We start from the raw sequence: 24,191 nt of genomic DNA on the forward strand, positions 1-24,191 counted from the left end.
GTATACATGAAGGTGGGTCTAGGAGGTCTAATTGAGAAGTTCATTTTTCGAGTGATTTTATAGCCTTTCCTCAGTAAGGTGAGAAAGGCAAAACAAAAGAATACAAAACCATTTTTTTAGACTTCAATAACTTTTAAGTAGATGTATGAGAAATTTCCAGATCTTTTCGAAAAAAATATTGATTTGTACAGGTAAAAAAACTCACTTTATAAAAAAATCTAAAAACAATATTTAGTGTATCCCGATAACAAATTCTATGTTAATTCTTTATATTTCGTTTGCAAATTTAATTTTACATCTTAAAAATAAAGTCAAACTATTTTTTTTTAATTTTTCCATATCTTTTTAATTTTTTTTTCGTAAAATTGGCAACACTGCCAAATTAATTTTGAACAATCCCACTGAAAATTTTGGCTCCAGGCTCGAGCCAATGTTCTCAGTGGGATTTGTTGCATAGCTCAAAAGATGGATTTTTTTGTAATCTAAAACATTAAAAATGAGATTTTTCAAAAATGATTATTTCGCGCAATATTATTTCTTTATATTTTGATTTTTTTAGTAAATAAAATAGTAAATAAATATAATGATGCAAATTGAATTCTTTGCTCATATTTTCTTCACACAAAGTTTCATCAAAACCAATACATAAAAATTACGAATTGCTCAGCATTCACCCTCTTAAACCCAACCAAGCCTCTCGACGGGCTTTGCTTTGATTTAAACATAATTTTCAAAAATCAGTTAATAATCCAATTTTGGATCCTGAAAAGGCATTGGCAAGGAGAAATTTGATTTTTCAGAACATCTTAGGTTTGATGATTTTACATGCTTTTTGTGACTTTGACAATGTTGTGAAAGTAAAACTATTACTCCCTACAGTTTTTTTTTCACGATTATGTTAACGTTATATCAAAAAATGTGAAAAACACCCAACAAAATCGAAAAATTGTCTGAAATAATAAGACAAAAGATAATGATTGGAGTTTATAAAATAGGCCTATAAAAACCAATAGAAACCAAAAACTAAACAAGATAAATGAAAATGAAAAACACTAAAAATTAATTGAGAAAAATAAAAAAAAAACAAGAGAATTTCGTAGAACAAAATTTGCTCAAAATTATTCCCCTAAACACAGGAAAAAAAGTTAGATGATTGAATTTGCAATGAAAATGTGAGAGTTGGTAATATTATTTTTGCAATTCCGTCGTGAAACTATTTACTTTTCCTGTCGTTCTTGAACGACGAAATAGCCTACTTTTCTGTACCAAAAATAACAGAATCAAATAACAACACTTTTCAAAATAAATGCTGAAAAGTTCTACTTTTCAGCACTCAAATGGGTGCTGAAAAGTTGAACTTTTCAGCACTTGTTTCGAAAAGTAACACTTTTCAACTTTTTTTTGATTTAAACGATTTATTGACAAAATACATGAAAATTTCACATAAAATTTCACTCAGTGTGTGTTTTTTGGAATTGCAAAAAATGTTGTATGGAACTCGTTGCAAAACTTGATTTTTTCAGCACTCTTCGTAATTATCCAACTCGGTGAACCTCATTGGATAAATGTACGACTCGTGCTGAAAAAATCCTCTTTTTGCAACTTGTTGCATAAACTACTATTAACTTTATTTTATTCTTCCTGAAACGTATCAACTTGAGATTTTTTTGTTAAACTGAAAACGGCACTGTTAATAACTCATTTTTTAATGTATGGTCAGCTTTTGCAAAACAAATCGTTTTAATTTGAGGACATACTTTTTTTTAAAATATTTACTGTTAATTAATTTCTTATAGCTGACTTACATGTACGTGTTGTTGGAAGTCAATTTAAGTTAAATCCCAGAACAATAATTAAAATAGACATTCCATCAAATTAGGAATCAATATTTCAGATAATAAATACCTCTTTATCGGTGCTTAAAAAAAGGTTTTTTCTAATCGACAGTTTTAAACGAAAATCCACTCCAAAAACTGCGATGCAAATGCACAGAACAATCGCAGACCACACAAGAGAAATTCAACTTATAACGCTCACTCACCGGCAGTGTTTGTACAGGTTGCTCTTCGTCTTGAACGCGATGCCGCACGGGTCGCACCGGAACGGCCGCTCGTTCGTGTGCCGCCGGATGTGCTTCTGCAGGACGGACGGTTTGCTACAGTTCATCGAGCAGTACGGGCACACATACCGGCCGGGGGCCGTCGTCGCCGTCGCACTTGTCGACACCACTTCACTACCCACTGGCCCACCGTTGGCGTAGAACAACGCCGCACTATTGGCACCTTCGTACGAGACTGATAACGGTTGGTTCTTCTCGCTCGGATCACTGCTAGTGTTGAACGCACTGTTATTGTTTACACTGGGATAGTACGGCTTGAACTCTTCACTTTCTTCCCGCGGAATATGGTTGCTGCTGCTGATAAAACTATTACTGTCGCTAATGTGGTTAGCGCAATTCAAGGAAGCACCGTTACTGTGTTGCTGCTGTAGGTTCTGGTGGTCGCCGCCGACACTACTCAACGGGGTTAATTGGAGGCGACTGCTGTAGTTGGTCTCATCGACGATTGGCTGAACACGTTGCTGTTGTTGTTGTTCTGAGACTTCGACGGAGCTTCTGACTAAATTACCAACTACTACTCCCTGCTTGGCACATGTTGGCGACGGCGTCAACGACGACGGTGGCCGTTGAACAGGTTCAAATGGCGCTACGACAGCGTTGCTGCTGATAGCGGTAGAAGGAACGACCGCCACACCACTACTGCTAGATTCAGAAGCTGACGTAACTTCACCTAGGCTGGCGCTGGCGATCCGCTTGAACTTCTTGTGCAGGTACTTTAAATCGGAGGAATTCGACGCACCACTGCTGCTGACGACAGCCAAATTTGTGCTAGGTTTGGTGTTCTGGCTCTGCTGCTGTTGACTCACTGACGTAATTTTGCTTTCGCTACAGCTGTTGCTTATTTCCATAGCGGGCGGAAGTGCTCCTCCACCCGGATCATCTGCGGAAGAGGGAGAAAGAGAAACAAGTTGTAAATAAACCTCCGTACCAGTCGGGTGCGACACTTGATCTAAACTATGGTCCAAACAAGCCAAACCGACCAGCTGTGCAGTCGCAACTGAATTCCGCCCACGGGGGCCTCCCTTTGGGTCGCCACCATCATCAGGCCAGGCCTGGTCTGACTTGACTATGTGTGACGACGCAAAACAAACATTCAACCACACAGTCACAACCCACTTGTAGACTTGTCAGCAGCAGCTAAAAGCTCTAAATTCATTCGTTCGTACGCGAGAGTTTCGTTTGCAAAGAGAGTTCCCCATCAGTCAGTCAGTTGGACGACGACGACGTTGTAAACGGAATCAACCCTGCTGCCCCACGAACTGTATATTTATACACAATGATTTGACGATCGGACACACACACTTGCCGTGAAATGCGGCTGTGCCAATTGGCAAAGAACCTTGAGGAGAGCGGTAGCGTTTTGAAAAAAAAAAAAAACGAAATTACCATAACCGAATCGAACGAGTCGTTGCGGAGGAGACGCGCGGTGGTTGAGCTTGGGAATCGTGAGTGATAAGCTTTGTAAGCTGCGAACGATGTTGACGGTATTTGTAGAATCATGAAAATGTTATTAGGTTCGAAAAAAAACATGATTTTCAAAACTAACATCCGATCCGTGGTCCCAACATTAAAATTTTGTAAACAGCTTAAAAATGCCATCAAATTCGACTTCTGCGTCCATTTTAGTCAAATTTGTGTGACTGATTGACATTTTTTTTTAAATTTCATCACCGCCATTCTGAGCGCCATTTTTTATTGAAAATTTCCAAATAACTTTAGAGCATATTTTAATTTAACGACCCATAACAAGACAAATCCGTCGTGAAACTACTTCCTATTCCTATCATTCTCAAACAAAAAACGGCCTTCTTTTCTCTTCAGAATCAAAAAGTTATACTTTTCAGCACAGGAATGGATGCTGAAAAGTTGATTTTTTTTTAGCATTTTATACAAAAGCATTACTTTTCAGCAATGTTTTGATTTGAACGGTAATTCGATTAATCACATGGACATTTGACTTAAAATTCAGTTCAAATGGTTTTTTTCGGATTTCCAAGCTATGCAAAACTTGATTTTTTCAGCAATCGTCGTATTCAACTAGCTCGGAGAACTTCGATACATGACGCTGACAAATACTTCTTTTGCAGTTTGTTGCGTTAACTACACTTTTTTGGAGCGTGTTTTAAGAGCCAAAATCTATCATACCTTGATGAACTTGAAGCATTTACTGACATAGTCAGAGAAAAAAATCAGACACGAAACATGAGAAAAAAATTAAATAAAATTTTAAATTATCTGCCAAATATATTAATTAAACACAAAAAATCGAAATGCTTTGAATATGGTAACAAATATCGTTTTAGTAAAAGATTGAAAAAAAAAAAGAATTGATCAAAAATATTCTGAAGTTTATCTGTTTTCGAAAGTAAAAACAAAAAACGAATGGGAAATTCACAAAAGTGACAAATGATTACATTTTTGTATTCTTTGTAGTGAACTATAAGCGGAGATTTGTTTGAAACAATTCAAAATGGTCTAACAAAAATTGTATAAAAATAATCTCAAATGATTTTTCTTAATAAGATTGCAATTTTTTTTTTATTTTCAGTAATGTTATAATAGTAGTTTATGCAACAAGTTGCAAAAAGAGGATTTTTTTCAGCACGAGTCGTACATTTATCCAACGAGGTTCACCGAGTTGGATAAATACGAAGAGTGCTGAAAAAATCAAGTTTTGCAACGAGTTCCATACAACATTTTTTGCAATACCAAAAAACACACACTGAGTGAAATTTTATGTCAAATTTTCATGTATTTTGTCAATAAATCGTTTAAATCAAAAAAATGTTGAAAAGTGTTACTTTTCGAAACAAGTGCCGAAAAGTTCAACTTTTCAGCACCCATTTGAGTGCTGAAAAGTAGAACTTTTCAGCATTTAGCATTTTTATCATTTTTTTTGCCTTTCTTACTAAAGAAAGGTATAGGTTTTACTTTAAGGCTGGACGTCATTTTCATCTTCGTAAATATGTCGATTCAGCATGAATTTTCTTCGGAAAAATCGTCAAAAAATCACACTGCATCGATTTTAGACGCTCTATCGATTCACCTTGACAGAACTCGCCTATCTCCAACCCTCGAATTTTGAGAAAATAAATTCCGTGGAGTTCGAGTGATGTCCGTGTGTGGTAAATTTTTTGCCAAATTTTGTGTCGCGTAATCCTCGGCTCCCTATTTTCGATTTTGATTGTTCCAAGTGCATTTGAAAGCTGGTGTGCTGAACAAGGGTCATTTTGAGACCGAATTTCGAAATACCCATCTGTTTTCGGATGCGGCCAGACTTTTCAACAAAATACACAGTTTTCAAATGAAAATATGGTCAAAATTTTTCATTTTCTTTTCTTTTATTTATCTCAAAAATTGCATTTTTCGAGCTCTACAACCTCCCAAATTTTCATCCAGATCCATAATCTGGTTCTGGAGTTAGAGCCGTTTGATTAACCTACCAAAAGAAAAAAAAATCCCTAAAAAAAGGTAAAAGCCCACCTGGTGACCTTTGCCAACACTCTTCATTTCCGATTTTATCCGAAATTTCTTTCTACATCCATAGTACAGACCATGAGTGAGCATCTGAAACAAATTTGACATCTATCGGCAATCCGGATCAATTTTTAGAGCGATTTACTTTTTGCCTTTCTTACTAAAGAAAGGTATAGGTTTTACTTTAAGGCTGGACGTCATTTTCATCTTCGTAAATATGTCGATTCAGCATGAATTTTCTTCGGAAAAATCGTCAAAAAATCACACTGCATCGATTTTAGACGCATCGTCGCCAAGTCGACAAGTTGTCAAGTTGAGCTTCTAATGCTGGCGCGTACTGCTGGCGCGTCTTGTTATTGGGATCCAATATACTCTAATATGTGTTGGGTGCCCTATCGATTTTCATTTGCTACTATAGACATCGTATATTTTTCGGCTCTTTAGTATTATCATTATATGCATAACTGTCCAGTATTTGTTTTGAAACCTGCGACATGAGACCATTATGCGATTTAAATTCTGTCATTTATTTTTGTTGTGTGGTGGTCTAGAGGTTTGTGTCCTAACTAATATTTTATCTAGATCAGAGGCAAAAGATTAAATCTTGAGAAACATTGAGGTGAATTTGAAAGAGCTTTTAGAGAGTGGGGATCTTTTTAGAAAGTGGGGATCTTCTTTGAAAGTTCTTGGCTTGCTTCTTGTTGTTGGGTGAAAAAGGAAAGCTTTGATCGCAAGCGAGCGAGGGAGAGAACTTATATTCCTTTCCTCTCCACACTCGCGCTCACCGCACACGGCGCCTTGTGCTAAAGAGGCGATGGTGTAGAGGTATAACTTCAAGCGTTGTGTTGTTGTTTTTTTTTCGTTGCCAGCTAGAGCTTCTTCTCGCTCGCGGGCAAAACATCGCTGGCAACAGTGCCTGCGGCACATTCTGAAATGCCGCGCGGCGTGTACCTTTGAAAAAAACGGACAATACCAACACACAAAAGTGCTCGTACCGAAGCTAAAAAACCAAAACCGCGGTGTTTGTTGTCACTGGCGCAAGGGAAGCTTGCTATGATCGCGTTTGTCATAAACGCTTGTTTGATTACAAACTTACAAACATATTGTACGATTGAAAATATTCTTTTGGTGAAAATTGCGTTTTTTATTTCCTTTGGAAATCATATCATTTATAATACATTGCTTTCATCATAAGACTTTCTTTTGTGCTGACGTTATAAATAAACAAAGTCGATGTTATGAATTGAAAAAGGTTCTACCATTGTTATATTCTTTAGTAAGAAAGGCTCTATCTCACCCCAGGTGGGATTAAATCGGGTTTTTTAGAATCGAATAGCAAATTCTGTTATTTTTGGTACAGAAAAGTAGGCTATTTCGTCGTTCAAGAATGATAGGAAAAGTAAGTAGTTTCACGACGGAATTGCAAAAAAGCATTTTATTTGTTATTTTAAAGAAATGATATTATAAAAAATCTTTAAGTCTATTTTTTCGAACAAGTTCATTCGGATTTTGGGAAATGCCCTTGATATTTTTTTAAATATTTTAGAATGAAAAATCTTTGAAATAGAATTATATATCTGGAAATTAAAAATAATCCTAAAAATCAAAACATTTTTTAAATTAAAATTAAGTTATTCCATACATTCGGAACAGATGAGCTCGATTTTTTTATCTTGGTTTGGTCTTATCAATTATCAAAAACGTTTTTCAGTCAGTCAAAAAAAATATTGCCAGGAAAAATATCATAGGTTATTTTGTGTGTGTGTTTCTTTTTTGTGTGCCATATTTTTAGAAAATTCCAGAAAGGGTTGATTAAAAAATAAATAAATAAATAAGTTGTCTCTTAAACTCGGAACAGACAAGAGCAACAACGAAACTGGCTTTCAACGAAACTGGCATTTTTTTTAATCTTAATTTTTTAACCTGGCTGAAACTACTTGGGTGCCTTCCGTAAGTCCAAAGAAGCCATTTTGCGTTATCAGTTTGTCCATATCAGTTTTATACAAATATCTATTGAAAAAATTCTATGATCGATTTGGTGACTTCGGCAAAGTTTTAGGTATAAAACTAAACAAAAACCGTATGTTTTGCCACTTGAAAATGTATATCCAAAAAACATCATTTCAATTTTTTCATTTTTTTGTATGTTTTTGGGGGCATAGAACACCACTTTTCAGAAAATTATAAAAAGAGCAAAAACATTTTCATCAAACTATGAGTTTTTTACAAAAAATGAGATATTAAAAAAAACTTGAACAAAAAAAAATTTCATGATTTACTTTTTTAATGTAAACTCTAAATTGAAATCAAAATGTACTTAAATGAAATTTTGGTAAAGTTCTGCTTTTTCAATTTATAGGTGCTTTTGTAACTCTTTGAAACAAAAAGCAGTTTCTACATTAAAAAAATAGTGCCATTTAAAAAAACATTTGGCATTTTTAAACTTTGTTGCTGAAATATGGCCATGCGAAGATAAAAAAATTGTTTTTTGATCGGCTAGATCTCAGGAAAAAATGGTAAAATTTCTAATCTTTTGAATGAAAAATACTTAGAAATTTTTAATTATCAAGAATAATTTTTTGAACGGGCTACAAACTTATTTTTGACATTTTCAAATTTTGGGTTAGATTATAGATCTAGATCACTGCTTAAATAGCATGGGAAAGAAATAGAACAATTATTGAAAAGAAAAGTAGTTACAATATACCACAACGGTATTTCAAATATATGGGATTACTGTATGACAAAGCATGAACATAATTTGTTTATTTAAAAGCTTTTGAAAAAACATGCAAAATCATTGCAAAAAATTTAAAAGAATTTGAAAAAAAAATAAATTAACTTTCTGTAGAGAAAAAAAAGCTCCATAATTTGATGAAACCGTGTAAAAAAAAGCTTTTTTGGTGTGTTTAACCAATCTAAGTGCCATCTTCAAATGAATATAAATCCGTTAAATTGATATAAAAAACATAAAATTTTTATAGAAAGATCTTCATCCTGGGATTTTTTACGTTTGCTTCATAGTAACATCTGAAAAAATCTGCAATACGTATAGAAATGCTCGAAACGTTCAAAATGTAATTACAGGTATAACTTTTAAAACCTGCACTATTCAACTGTCTCCAAACCGCTACAAACTCCACAGCAAATGCTGTCCACCCATCCAACCACCCAACCTAAACACCACCTAAAACCGCGCCAAGCAAATTATGAAATAATCACACTGAAGTAATAGCAAACCGCTCGCCACCGCCACCGTCGAAACGCCGAGCCCGACATGTGAACAGACTTTGACCTTGATTTTCAATTTCTCGAATTTGGCGAGCGCTCCCACTCTACTCTGGGCTGGTGCGTCGTCGTCGTTGTCGCCACTTGGCATTCATCGGTTGTTGACGGATTTTTTTTCTTCACTTTTTTTTGTTTTGTTTGAAACAATTTTTCGTGTGCTCGCATGTTTCGGTGAAGTTTCGTTGAACTTTACAGATTGTCTCCGGTTAGGGTGGTTCAATCAATGGTTGATTGCTATGATTTCTTCGTTGAGTCACCAGGCGTCTCCACGGAATTGTTCTGTTTGATGGAGTCGCATGGTATCTTAACTTTTTTTTTGAAGGAAATCATCACCCTACCGCGATTTTGACGTTAACAAAGGTGACAACTTTCGGCGCTTTACAGATCTTGCACAGCTGAGCGATCATCGCGCGAGATGTTCAGAAGCAGAAGCTTACGTAACGCGTGTCAACAGAGTGATCTTGCGGGAGAAGATCAACAACACCAGCTCGGGCCGAGCTGGGACTGAATGCGTCAATGTACACAGCAAACGCTCCGCCTGTGGAGGTTGCTCTGGAACTACGTCAGCAGAGTAGAGTAAAGCTCGGAGCGGGATTCTGGAAGACACACGCTCATTCAGTACTTGGAGGAGGAATCACTGAAGAGCAGCAGCAGCAAAAAACGAGCACATCGCGTTGAATGACGACGATCGTACATGTATATAATTACTGCGTGTTTACATGCAAATAGAATGAAGCTCCTCTCGTGTAGACCGAGTCACTTAATCGCTCGCGAGATAGCCCGCCCGTCCGACGTTCAACCCAGAAAGCACAACACAAGAGAGCTGTCTAATCGCGCGGCAGCGGCCAAAGGGCGGTTCAAATTCCGTTCCGTTCGTCACACATTTGCGCGGCCACACATTACACTCTACACTCTCGACTTACTAACTGGCTAGTTGCTGCTGCTGCTACTAAAGCACGAAACGAAACTAAATAAAATAATATCGCCAGCGGCAGCGCCTGTACGAAGCAGAACGACCAACGGTTAACAAATTACTATTTTCTAAAAATCGCCAACGACGACGACGACGGCGGCGGATTGGCCCCAGACAGTCCGCGCGCGAAACTAGAATGACGGCATCGAGGAATGATCGCGCGCGCGTTGAGTTGCAAAAATAAAAAGGCAAATACCTTTGGCGAGCTCTCGTTCCTGGCGCTAATGTGTGTATGTGTGTGTTGGAGCTCACAAAATACACCACACACATGTGCGCGAAAAGAAGTGTGGAGAAAAAAAAACAACAACAAACGTGGTTTTCGGTGGGACTCCTAGCAGGATTGTTGGCTTCCTTGGACTTGTTTTTAAAACAGTAAAAATCAAAATTTGGTTAACAATTAGAAAAGGTAGTGAAGCTTGATTTTCTAGTTTCTTTGCGACTGGTAACTGGTAAAATGGTAAATTTAGAAAAAAAACTTTTGGGTGACAAATTTAGTTTAACCAAAAACAAACTATTTTTGAGAAAAAATTAAAACGATCTTGATTTTTTTTTTCAAAATTCATAACTTTTTCATAACGTTTTATAAAAGATTTGTCCATGCAGAAAGCATTAAAAGAAGAGGTTTTTGGAAATTTAAAATAAATAAATAAAATCAAGCCGGATTGAATCGAAAATAAAATACATAAATAATCACTGCCTTATACGACAATGCAGATTTGCTACTGTCACAAATTTGGAAAATTGAAAGAATTTATGTTTTTTTTTTTAAGTTTCAAGTCTTTTCCGATCTGTGGTAAAAAGATAAACAGCTCTTATCTGATCTGCAAGCGATTTCACAAAATTTTCCAAAAAAATTTAAATTTTTACGAGTTATTTTTTCCCTTGACCTTTTGGGAATTGTGAAAAGAGGGAGGGGGCTTGTACAATTATTTTAAATAAAATTTGCATTGGCTTTATGCAATATGTATTTTTATATTTCTTTTTGTTTTTTTTGTATTTTCGGAATTCTTGGTATTTTTATATTTTTAGTATTTATATTTTTATATTTATTGTAATTTTATATTTTCTGTTTTTTTTTTTTAATTTTGGTATTTTCGGTATTTTTGATTTTTTGGTATTTTGGCACTTTTATAATTTTTGGTATTTTAATATTTTTGTATTTTTGGTATTTTTTTGGTATTTTGGGACTTTTATAATTTTTGGTATTTTTAATATTATTGGTTTTTTTGTGGTGTTTTTGATATCATTGGTATTTTTGGTATTTTTGTATTTGTATTTTTGAATATTGATTTTTTTTGTTTTGTATTTTTGTATGTTTTGTATCTTTGAATTTTCAGTATTTTTGTATTTTTCAGATAATGATATTTTTAAGTTTGTAAGTTTGTTAAGTGAGTAAGTTAATTAAGCTAATCCAAATATTATTAAAAAGAATTAGCTACGCCAGTTAAGTTAACGCTAAAAACTATAAAAAATATAGTTATTTTTCCAAGGCGCTTTGCACCATCTATGAACCCTAGCCAAAAAAGCAAAATAAGAGATACAATTGACTTAATCAAAACAACCAGTTTTCAAAACTGACATCCAAACAGAAAAAAATGATAGTACATAATATTCATGTGGAAGTGGTGACAGATTTCGTGTCAAAAAAATCAGAAAATGATGAATTTTCATCAGTTTCTGGTGAATCAGGTTCACATTTTTATACATTTTTAGGTAATATTTAGGGTCTCTAAATATTTCGATTTTGCAATAAAAATTTAAATTTTTACGAGTTATTTTTTCCCTTTTTGAGAATTTTGAAAAGAGGGAGGGGGCTTGGTGCAATTATTTTAAATAAAATTTGCATTGGCTTTATGCAATTTGTATTTTCGAAATTCTTGGTATTTTTGTATTTTTATTGTTTTGTATTTTATATTTTTATACTTTCTGTATTTTTATAATTTTGGTGGTATTTTCGGTATTTTGGCATTTTTATAATTTTTGGTATTTTTAATATTTTAATATTTTTGGTATTTTTTTCGTAGTTTTGGGTATTTTTGATGCCATTGGTATTTTTTGGTATTTTTATGTTTGTATTTTTGAATATTTGAATTTTTTTGTTTTGTCTTTTTATTTTTGTGTATCATTGAATTTTCAGTATTTTTGTATTTTTTCGGATAATGTAATTTTTAAGTTTGTGAGTTTGTTAAGTGAGCAAATTAATTAAGCTAACCCAAATATTATTTAAAACAATTAGCTGCGCCAGTTAAGGCTGGTACAAATTTTATTTTAAGTTTTGTCCCCCTTCAAAAATCAGGGGCAAAAAAATTTTTTTAAAAAAACTCTAATATTTCAATGAAAATTTAAGTGCAATCAGTTGAAATTAATTTTGAATGCATTCCCCTACGCTTAGAATCATTTTTAGCATGTTTCGGTTAATTTAAAAATCATTTGAATTTTTGAAAAGTTTCGATGTTTATTATCGCAAAAAGTTTTTTTTCGCAAAAATTTTGGTTTTCGTCAAATTTTAAATTTTTTGAAAACTAATGATTGCAAAACAACTGAACTAGTGTAAAATGCATTTTAAAACAAGTTTTCCGTGCAAATGTTGAAACTATGGCTTGTTATTTCAATATTTTCATTTTTTTTATTTTTTTGCCCCCTCGAACCCGGCCCGAGCCGAGGGACAAAAACTTTGAAAAATATTTGCATCGGCCTAAGTTAACACTAAAAACTATAAAAAATATAGCTATTTTTCCAAGGCGCTTTGCACTTAGAAAAAAACAGAAAATGATGATTTTTTATCAGTTTCTGGTGAATCAGGTTCACATTTTTACACATTTTTTAGGTAATATTACTAAAAAAAGGTAATATTTAACCAACCAAATTTTCAACATTACAAAATTCTACTTTTTTTGCCGTGCATTTCTCCAGCTGATAAATTAGCAAAATATACTAACTTTGTAGCTAGATCAACCATTTTTTTATTGATTCGTAATCCACGAATAATTTGTTCTTGTTGCTTTTTTGTTTGTATGTGCCCTTAAGAAAATTTTCCAACTAAAAAATATGAACCTATAATAGTAGCTTATGCAACAAGTTGCAAAAAGAGGATTTTTTCAGCACGAGTCGTACATTTATCCAACGAGGTTCACCGAGTTAGATAAATACGAAGAGTGCTGAAAGAATCAAGTTTTGCAACGAGTTCCATACAAATTTTTTTGCAATTCCAAAAAACACACACTGAGTGAAATTTTATGTCAAATTTTCACTTTTGTTGTCAATAAATCGTTTAAAACAAAAAAATGTTGAAAAGTGTTACTTTTCGAAACAAGTGCTGAAAGGTTCAACCTTTTAGCACCCATTTGAGTGCTGAAAAGTAGAACTTTTCAGCATTTATTTTGAAAAGTGTTGCTATTCTATTATGTTATTTTTGGTACAGAAAAGTAGGCTATTTTGTCGTTCAAGAATGACAGGAAAAGTAAGTAGTTTTACGATGGAATTGCAAAAATCAATTTAAAGTGATTTTTGTTCAATCTAGTTCGTTAACATTTTTGTATTTATTGGGCTCCTGGAATATTAGATTTTTCAAATTATGCCAAAAATTGGCTTCGTTGTAGAGCAAAATAAATTGATAATGCAGATAAATGAGGCTATTAACACATTTTATGTCCTGTAAACAGAAAAAAATTTCATAAAAAATAGGCAAAATACTTTTTTTTTTCCACATTTTGAAGATGATTTTGGTTATTTGGTGCAAAACCAGAGCGTTCCCATCGTCTCAAAAAATCAATCAAAGGAATTACGTTCTTGCCCACCCATACACACATTCACCAAAGCCAAAACACTTGCGCATATGTTCGGTCGGCGGCCGCGAATTTCGTACCAATTTTGCTTTCCTGCTGATTTTCATCGAACCGAACAAACGAGGTGTATATGAACGCGAAAAAAAAAACAGAACTGTTGAACCTCCTCGCAGGCGCGCATTCAAACGGTACGCCGCCGATTCAGCTTGAGTTTTTGAAAGAAAAAAAACTTGAATCGATCACGTTACACGTAGCACCACAACAACCACCAGAGGAGAGTGTACCAATACCAAATCGAAGAAATAAAAAGAATAATAAAAACACCCCAAAAAGTTGAACCCCAAGTCGAAGCCAGCGCGGCAAGTTGTTTCTTCGCCGCCCACCCTCCTCCCACGCCCCCACAACTGAGCTGAGCTCAACCCTCCTCCTCCACTCTACCCTAGAAGTGTATTTCCGAGAATTGGCACGTACATTCGTAGGAAATGACACTCTCAGTGGGCGAAATATTTATACCTACAACCTCCCCCCACTTCTACTGTTCACCTCACCGCCCACCTCCACTGGGGGGATGCCACCACTCCCCAGAGACAGCGAGAGCAGCTCAGCTGAGATCAGAGCTCATTGAGCCAAGATGCTGGCGGAAGCTTAGGGGAGCATCGCTAGTTGTTGGTAGAACTTTTAATTAACTTTTTAGATTTTTTTTTTGAATTTCAATAAAAAATTTAAAAAACATGAAACAATCTAAAATTTATCAATAACAAAAACCAACCTTCCCTACAATTCCCACTAATCATTCTGCTCGCTCGCGCAAGTACACCGCCAGTGTGTCTCAGTTCTTGGCTCTCTGCGCGCGCCTTCATTCCGAAACGCCCCCGACGCTAGTGACATTCCCGCGAATTTGCCTGCTGCTGCTGTTGCACTATAGCGGGTGCAATGTAATATGGCAGGCGAAATCTGCGAGTTTGTGACGGATCGAGGCACTGACCAACTGTGAATAGTTTCAATTTGGTTATTTTCAGTTGCTTGCTCAAGATTGGTTGAGGAAAATTGATTGGAAACGGATGTTTTTTTATAATACATAAACCAAAAAATTAGTATTAAATATTTTGAAAATCTCTATAAATCCGTTTTGTTATTACTTTTTCCTACCTCTGGCATATTTATCATCTCAAAAAATACCAGTGATTCAGAAGTAGTTTTTGCAATTCCGTCATGAAAGGCCTTACTTTTCCTGTCGTTCTCCAACGACGAAACAGCCTACTTTTCTGTACCAAAAATAACAAAATCGAATAGAAACATTTTTCAAAACAAATGCTGAAAAGTTCTATTTTTCAGCACCGAAATGGATGCTGAAAAGTTGAACTTTTCAGCAATTGTTTCGAAAAGTAATCTTTTTCAACATTATTTTAGTTTAAACGGTTGATTGGCTGAATACATGGACATTTGACTCACAATTCTATTCAAAGGGTGTTTTTTGGAATTGCAGAAAATATTGTATGGAACACGTTGCAAAACTTGATTTTTTCAGCACTCGTCGTATTTATCTTTTTGCTACTTGTTGCATAAACTACTATTTTGCACCAAGGCCCAAAAAATAGATTTTTTCAGCACGAGTCGTACATTTATAAAGCGAGGCTCTGCCGTGTATATTTTCATATTTGTCTAAAAGTATTGATGAGAAGCGGTGTGTCATAACTCTTTTTTGAAGAGTCTCTTAAATTGAATTTCTGACATAAACCTGGCAACCTGGTAATCCTACCTCTACCGGACATCTAAAAAAAAAGTTGTATTATTTCATAGTATAACAACAAAACTGTTTTTTAAGTCTAAAAACAATTTTTTTTTGCTTTTTGGGCGTTTTTTAATAACCTTGACTCGAAACGGTTTCAAACCACGTACAAAAATCGAAAATTTTGTTCATTGGACCTTTTAAAAAAATAACTCTAGGTGGATTGCTTTTCTTGTTAATGTACTTCATGTGCATTTGTAAGCAAAGAAACAAAAAATATTTTTTCTCAGTTTCATCGAATTAACCTTCATTTGTCACCTTGCGATATCTTGGTAACTATTGGTTCGATTTTCAATTTCAACTTTTGTGAAATTTTCTGCTTTTTCAAATAAAAAAGAAAAATTTGGGACAAATCCTCCAAATAAAAAATGAGCAAAATAAAATTGACTAAAATTAGAATAATTCAGAATAAATTGTAAATCGGTACAAATCGGTACAAAATTTGTTAGAAAATTTTTGATAGCAACATAACTGTAATGATGTTAATGCATTGTGTGATACTTAAAGTTTGGAAATTTTAGAAATCAGCCCGATTAAAAAATGTTGTATGATTTTTTTTTGCCACCCTCTTGACCTGGACCAGCACTGAACTATTCAGTGTTGAAAAGTTCAACTTTTCAGCATCCATTTTGGTGCTGAAAAGTAGAACTTTTCAGAATTTGTTTTGAAAAATGTTTCTATTCTATTTTGTTATTTTTGGTACAGAAAAGTAGGCTGTTTCGTCGTTGGAGAACGACAGGAAAAGTAAGGCCTTTCATGACGGAATTGCAAAACTGCTTCTGAATCACTGGTATTTTTGAGATGATAAATATGCCAGAGGTAGGAAAAGTAGTAACAAAACGGATTTATAGAGATTTTCAAAATATTTAATACTAAAATTTTAAATTTTAGTTTTATATATTATAAAAAAAAACATCCGTTTCAATCAATTTTCCTCAACCAATCTTGAGCAAGCAACTGTCAGTCTAATATAGGAAAATCAAGCTCAACATTTTAAAATTCATATAAAAGAGTTTCAGTCCTTCAAAAAAAAATAATAATTTTTAAATCTCAAAAATAGTATAAAATTTTCATGAAGAAATCTGAAGCTATATTTTTGATATCTTGCTGAAAATTTGTTTCATTGGACCTGTTCAAAAATCCAAATAATGTGTAGAGTCGTTTTCATTGCATCTTTAAAATGACTTTTAAAGTTTTCATAGACAACAAAATCGTTAAATATATATATTTTTTAAAAGTCCTAATCAGAACCTTCAATTTTGACGAAGACACTAAGTCCATCAGGAAATCCCGTTTCATGATTTTCGAATACTAACATGCCAATTTTGCATGACCAAAAATTATGTAGAGCTTGAATGGATAAACTAGTGATGCAAAATGGCTACTTATGCCATCCAATGAATAAAAATAATAAAATGAAAATACAATAAACAGTAAAAATTCCGTTTCAAAATACACATTTAAAAAAATCATGGTAATATTATATCTGGGAAGGGGTACATCTTTTATGTCAGAAAAAAAGTGTAATTTATCCTCTGAAAATTTGTAATTTTACCACTTTTCTAGTGTAATGTCACTTGTTTAGTCTAATTTGAGGTAAAATTACATTATAAAAGAGCTAAAATTCAACCATTCAAAATTACACCTCTCAAATTTATATTTTTTTACTGTGTAGAATTGACATTAAACCTTGTGACATTTTTGTTGTAGTCTGGAGTATGCCCTAGGTTGATTACCATCCAGCATTCTTCTTGTCATTTTCAATATTTGCAATGCAAGCCATAGAAACATCACAAACATTTAATCGGCCAGGCCTACTGCGTGAAGTTAACAGCGAAAATGATTCGTTGAATTAATATTGAATGAAAAAGGAAAATTTAAGGGAAACTTAATCAATCGGCTCGGTTTATATTTATAAGTTTTCAAGAAATTCAAGAATTCAACATTCCTTACATTCATAAATAAGTTTTCGTTTTGATTGATTTATGCTCTTGTTTCTCTCAACTTCTGCCCCTCAAATATTAAAGAAATCAAGTTCACAAAAGTCAATGTCGCTCAACGCCACACACACATTAATAAGCGCTCGTCTTTGCAGGAGTGAGTACACATCATCGGAAGGTCCCTCCCCCCCCCCCCCATTTCATCGTCGCCGTTTCTTGACAAGACAAATTATCACAACGACTGAGTTAGATGGTGCGCCTTCGGATCTGCCTTTCAGCTGACCACCGAAAACCGCAAATAACCTCCTGCGAGGAATCCCCCCGCTCACATCGCCACCGCACCGGTAAACATTCAAGTTCGGAATTTTTGGCTTCCGCCGAATGTGCGCAGTGCTAATTTTGAGATACCAAAAAAAAAGAGTCGCGGTCTTATCGCACCCCGCGACTTGCATGTGTTATCTGGGAGGAGAGATTTCTTCCTTTTTTTGCTGCGTTATCTGACGTGGCTGATTTGGGGAAATAAAAAAAGGGGTTTTCCGAAAAATCTTGAGCGATAATTGGCGAATTACCCTACTGGTCATCGCAGTTGGTGGCTTAATCATGGTGTTTTCCGAATTGTTATAGGGGAGATTCCTTTAATGTGGGCATTGATTCTTAATTAAGCGAAAGAGAAAGAATTTTTGTTATCTCCATACTGATGATTGTTAAGGGGGTGTCTCCCCAATACGTAGTTATTTTGCCATTCCCGCAGTCTGTCTGTTGTTAGTTTAGTGTTTATAATTCAAACACTGTCCCTCCACCCTCTCTCTAACTGCTGTGATAGTGCGCCTCACAGTTGTGATGATGACGGTGATGTAGTTGCTGCTGCCGTACAATGTCCGCGAATCCGCGCGCTGATGATGACATGGTGCCACATCGGCGACGATCCACTTGCGATTCGACCGACGAGACTCTCTATCATCTCCTCCCCTGTCCCATCAGGTTGAGGTTGGCGCATCTTCGCCACACTCAACGTCAAGTCGGTAGTCATGCGCGAGTCGTGAAAATATCACACGACTTATCGCGAGCTACTTGCAAGTCGGTGTGGGACAGGGCGAGACGGGGCGGGACAACTCGCAATTCCGCACAGAGATAACATTATCAAACGACGACGAAGTTCCCGAGCTCGTATTGATTCAGGCTACTATTTAATTTTTTTTATTCGTTCGCGATTCTTCGACACATTTCAGCGTACTTTGGATGATTAATTTCACGTCAGGCCACACGATTCGGGACGGTGCCCCGATAACGGCGCAGAATCAATCAAATTTTGCACAGACAAATTTCGCCAAATTATTACACATTTTACTTAATTCAACATCAAACCCAAATATAATAAACTCAAACGCACTTGATTAACTCGCTCCACTGTTAAACTATTAACTGATGTTCGTAAAACCAAAATTTACACACTTTCAAATTATAATCGGACGAAGTTTAACCGCGAGGAGCAGCACCACGAATCAACCAACCAACCACACGACGAAACTGTCCGAGCTGAACTGCTGAGCTGAGCCGTGCGCCGTCGAGTCGCTGGGCCGTCGTCGTCGTCGTCGTCTTTTCGTGTTTTGATAAGAATATCAATTTTTCAATTCGTGGCTGTGTGGTGTACTCGGTGGTGGTGGCAGGGGGTTGTCAATGTGGGTAATTTTATGGAACTAAATTAATATATTTTAGCTTAAAAATTACAACAAAACTCAATTTAACTAATTTGTAATTGAAGTTTTATTTTGACAGTAAACGAAATCTCAAATAAAATTTAAAAATCATGCCAATTTTTCCACTGTTGACACTCCCCTGGTAAATACTTCGATATAAAAAGAAAGCAAGTCAGCATAGGGGATTATGGGAATAAACGGTGTAAACTATAACTCAAACATACTTTGATAAACTGTTTCAAAGTTTTAGCCACTTTTCCAACAATATTTGAGGAAAATGTTGAATATTCCGCAATTTTCTTACAGTCTAGACTGGATTATCCGAAGGCCTCGGAAAAAAACTTCGAATAATCGAATCAAGAAAAAAAAATTTTTTCGCTGTCTTATTTTTGATTGTCGAGCTTAAGTATAACCCCTAAACTACGCTAAAGTGATTTACATTTTTTTTAATCCAAGATGGCGGCCAATATGGCGGTGACGAAGTAATGAAAAAAGGCATTTTATTATTTAATAAGCAATCTACAATTTAAATTTTACTAAAATGGGATCGCAGAACTCGAATTTGATGTTTAAAAGTCAATACGATTCGATTATCCGAAGTTCGGATTCGGATAAAGGCTTCAAATCGATTACTGGCAACTTATGCATGGTTTGCCAACTTTTTAATGCATGAGATGAAAATTACAGGATGGTTCGCAAACTCATTTTAAATGTCAAAAGTCAAAATAATTTAAAATTTTCTAATTAATTTGTCAATCAAATGAAAATCTTTAATATAGCCAAGCTGTTTTTTGTAAAAACCGATACGAATAATAAATTTGATAATTTCACTTTATGTCACAAAAAATCGATTTCCAAAAATATTTTTTATGTGTTTTAGGGAACATTAAATGCCACTTTTCAGAAAATTCCAAAACAGGCTAATAATTTTAGGCATAGTCTGGAGATTTTTTATAATGGTCCAATAAACCAATTTTTTAAAGCTTTTGAATGTTCTTGAAACTCCTGAATTAAGGCTGTATTCAAAAACACTCAAAAAACAAAAAAAAAGTTTTATTGGACATTTAAAAAAAACTCCAACAGTCATTTTTTTGAAAAAAAAAAAACAAAATAAAAAAAAGCTTGATAAAATTGCCTTAATTTTTTAATTTTACAAAAATTAGAAATCAAGAAGTGCTTCAGTGATTTTTGTTGAAATATTGCTCATGTTTGCCCATTTTGAAAAAATAGCGACAAGCTGACAAAATTCCTTACATATTCCTTGTTGAACTTGGTACAGTTGCTGAGATAAGACCATGAAAAAATTAAAGAAAAAAAGAGAAAAAAAATTGTTCTCAGTGTTGTACAATGGTTTGATCACCGATACCTCGGGAACTGATGATCCGATTTTCAATGTTTAAAATATAAAGGGAGTACAAAAACATGTGTTTTTAGCCCTTTCAATAAGTTGTTTGACCTTTTCTATGGTTTTTAAATAATTATTTTTTCTCAAAAAAGCATACCTTGACTAAAGTTTTTTTTGCACATCCTGAAATTTTCGGATAAAAATATAAAAAAAAACTTTTCCGAAGACACCAAGACGATCATGAAATTCCTACAAAATATAACTACAGATTTTTTAATTTTCACAAACAATTTTTTATGGACAGCTGCCAAAATTGTATAGAAATGTATAAGGACAAACTGATGACGCAAAATGGCTTCTTTGGGCATGCGAAAGACACCCAAAAATAATTTTTTGCCGGATTAAAAAATGCAAAAATACTGGGTTGCCGAAATCTCGGAGAGTAGCTTAGTTGTCATTTCCATTAAAATAATTAATTGAACTGAACGTGTTTTTGAGAAGAAAAAAAAACAGATACCATGAAGAAATCAGCAAAAATCTCCAACAGAACAGCGGAATTTTCTGCTGAACCCAGTTAGCCTGGGTGGAACAAGCGGCAACCAACGAAAAAATAGTAAACATCAGCTAAAACCTAACTTTTGGAATTTCGGCAGTTTTTCCCGACCTTAGTAAAAAATGCTGGCTTAGAAAAAATCGCTAAATCAACAGTTTTTTAGAAATAAATAAGCACATCTCCAATTGTTCGTGATAAAGTTACGTCTAAAAAGACATTTTCGAGAGAGTAGATTTTTTTACAAGATGGTTCTTGACAATATCTATTACTTTTTTCCGAATACAACAGATATATATATCATTTTTCTCCTCTCAAAATTTTACTTTTTCAAAAGTGGCTTCTTTTGGAATTTTTAAACAAAAGCTAAATCCAAAACAAAATTAAAAAAGCCAAAACAGCAAAACAATGACAAAAATCTAAGAAACAGTAATTCAAAAGAAACAAAATAAGTCACCCCAACCTCCCCTTCCCCATCGAGGAAGACATCGTCTGCCGAATTGGCCCCAAGTAGTATCAAGTGAATAAATAAAACTCTACTCTACAAACACAGTGCCTGCCTGCCTGTTGAAGATCGTTGGTATGCGCACACACATGTACAACTACTGCCGCTCGCAAATCCTCAAAACATTCACCATGAATGAGAGCGATTTGCTGTGTGTATTGTGCACTGTGGATGTACACTACTGGCGGCAGCCAGTGAGTAAGTAAAACGTCAAATTGTTGCGGCGCTGGTGCTTCCCTACGGTATTTTGCCCGCGGTCAGATATAGAGTCATCGACGAATGCGCGAAAAAGAGACGTTATCGCTAATTTAATTTTCTACACTTTTATTGCCTTGCCGGACCGACCGACCGACGCGGTGTTATTGGCAATGTTGTACCGAGTGGACACAACTTGTTCACGCGACTCGCAATACGTTGGGGGAGGTGTGATGTGATAGTTTTCATGTTGAAACTTTGTAGATTCTTGTGAGGCACAAGTCAAGGTTGAATTAATTATTTAAAAAAAATATTGCTGACATTTTTTTTCAGAAAATCAAAATACAGAAAATTATTCCAACCACAAACTTTATTATTATGACACAGATGACCACGATCACAATAGCTCAATCTACGCGCATAAAGGCGACACTGCTGGCGGTGAACCCTGACTAAACCATCACAGAACCAAAATGGACATTATTTACTCGTTCTCTGGTCACCACTGAATGAGGGTGCAATCGCAGGCAATCACTCAAATATAAATAAACCGCTGCGATGTTACTTCACTGAGGAAATCCAATGCAAATTACAAAAAGAAATATCTTTCTCCGCTGAAGAATCAATTTGTAGCGAAACTCGACTTTTTCAGCACTCGTCATATTTACCCAACTCGGCAAATTCTTCTTTATAACTTCTTCAAAAATTGTAACAAAATCATACATGTGATTTGCTATGGAATCAGTTTACAAAGAAACACAAGTGAAAAAAAAAAAACTTATCAGCTCATATCGCATGAAGACGGTCCTCACGCGGTGGTGGGAAAGAATCTCGCCGGTTGGTCACCATAGCGGAACTCCGGACTCCCCGATAATAATCGCAAACAGATGATATAATAACGGCTACAATAAAAAAAAGAAAAACAGCTCGGACTCTCGAGAGCGCGAAACTATACCAGTACCCTGCGCTGTAACTTAGTCGGTTTGATTAGGTTATCTTTGCGTTATCGTGTAGTAAAGTACACATATTATTACGCGGTTGTCTACTTGTAGCCGCCGCCGATGGCGACCTGCCGGAATTTACTGCTCTAGATAAAGTGGACATTTGTGTAGATATTCAAATTGAAAGAGAAATCCCTTTAGAAAAATTCTTAACTGGCAATCAACGAACCCGAGTTCAAATCTCGAGTCACATTTTCACCACACACACAAAAAAAAAAATCCAAAACAAAGCAGCCCTTGACTCACCTTTCACTTTGGCGTCCCGCTTGTCGGTTTGTTTCGTCTCTGTTGCCGCTTTTCTGCCGCCGCCGCCGCCGCTGGATTCTGGAAGGTCGCCGGAAATGAGAAAGAGAGAAAACCAAACAAAGCATGGTTTAGTGAGTGTGTTGCTACTAGTATAAGTGTGTATTTTTCGGACAGCTGATTAACCCCGCGGCTTAACCTGATGCCAAAGTACGAGACACACGCCCCGTGGTGGAATGGCGATAAAACCGTTGTGGAACATCGCGAGCTGTTGTAGTTGTTGTTGTTTCGAGTTTGTTTAGCATTGTTATCAGTGTGGCGGTCGTCGTGACGCACGTCGTTGCTTTTGGCACAGGGAAAAGCGAGTAAGGGGGTTAAGGTTGGCTTATCGCGTTGATCGATATCACCGTTTTTTTTGCGTTACAGATAAATTATCAACGCATTTGCAGCCAGATGTCGATCGAAATGCAGGCAAGTTGGTAATGTTATTTTGGAAATAATAAGAAACATTGACAGTAAAGCGACCCGAGTGGATCTAGACATTTTAAAGCAAATTCGATGACGACGATTTTGTATGATGGAAATATTGTTGCGTTGAGTTCAACGGTGAACCGAAACCTCAATATTAGAAACTTAGTTTTGCAAAAAAAAAAAAAAATGATAATAGCATTGACAAAAAAGTCAGTTTTGTTTATTTATCTTTAGACATTTTTGATTTTCTGATCGATTTGGTGTCTTCAGCAAAATTGATAGGTACTTATTTTTTGAATTCTACTTTACACACCAAAAATGTATTGCGCAAAATATCAAAAAATCTCATTTTTGAATGTGTTTCAGTTTGTCAAAAATCATTTGGAAGTGTTGTCAATTTTCGAAGAAATCGTGTTCTTCGAAAACTTAACCAAATAAAAAAAAATGACGAAAAAAAATATATATGACTTTATTTTTAGATATAAAATCCAATTTGCAATCGACGTCGATATTTTGCACCGTTTTTAAGTGACTCAATGACTTTTTGTTAAACATGCGGCACATTTTCCTGTAGAAGTCATGACCAGAAAATTCCCTAAAATTTTGTCAAGTAAACAGGAAAAAATAGGTTTTCTCTACATCACTAAAACAGCTTGAATTTTTGAGTGACGATAACTCTGCAACTATTCTTTCGAATTTCAATGGTTCAAAAACACTAATTTTCGATCACATCGGTTGATATGAAGTAGAGCTTACAATTTCCCGTCCCGCGAAAAAAAATCCCGGGAATTCCCGGTATTTCCCGAAAAAATA

General features: G+C 35.1%; 1 protein-coding gene across 5 annotated transcripts in view; it reads right to left on the reverse strand.

The window, feature by feature from the left end:
* Window positions 1-24,191, reverse strand: part of LOC6031099 (transcription factor HIVEP3) — a 72,458-nt gene that overhangs the window by 10,250 nt on the left and 38,017 nt on the right. For 2 of the 5 annotated variants that reach the window (XM_038265502.1, XM_038265501.1), the window contains exons 3-4: window positions 22,911-22,988; window positions 2,042-2,999 (exon numbers count right to left, since the gene is read on the reverse strand). In XM_038265502.1, coding sequence (XP_038121430.1) covers window positions 2,042-2,999; window positions 22,911-22,988 — 1,036 coding nt within the window. Of the gene's footprint in view, window positions 1-2,041; window positions 3,000-18,761; window positions 18,909-22,910; window positions 22,989-24,191 lie in introns of those variants that run through there. The other 3 variants (XM_038265504.1, XM_038265505.1, XM_038265503.1) reach the window with 3 other exon arrangements.

The sequence above is a fragment of the Culex quinquefasciatus genome, chromosome 3, assembly GCF_015732765.1.
Source record: "Culex quinquefasciatus strain JHB chromosome 3, VPISU_Cqui_1.0_pri_paternal, whole genome shotgun sequence".
Classification (NCBI taxonomy): domain Eukaryota; kingdom Metazoa; phylum Arthropoda; class Insecta; order Diptera; family Culicidae; genus Culex; species Culex quinquefasciatus.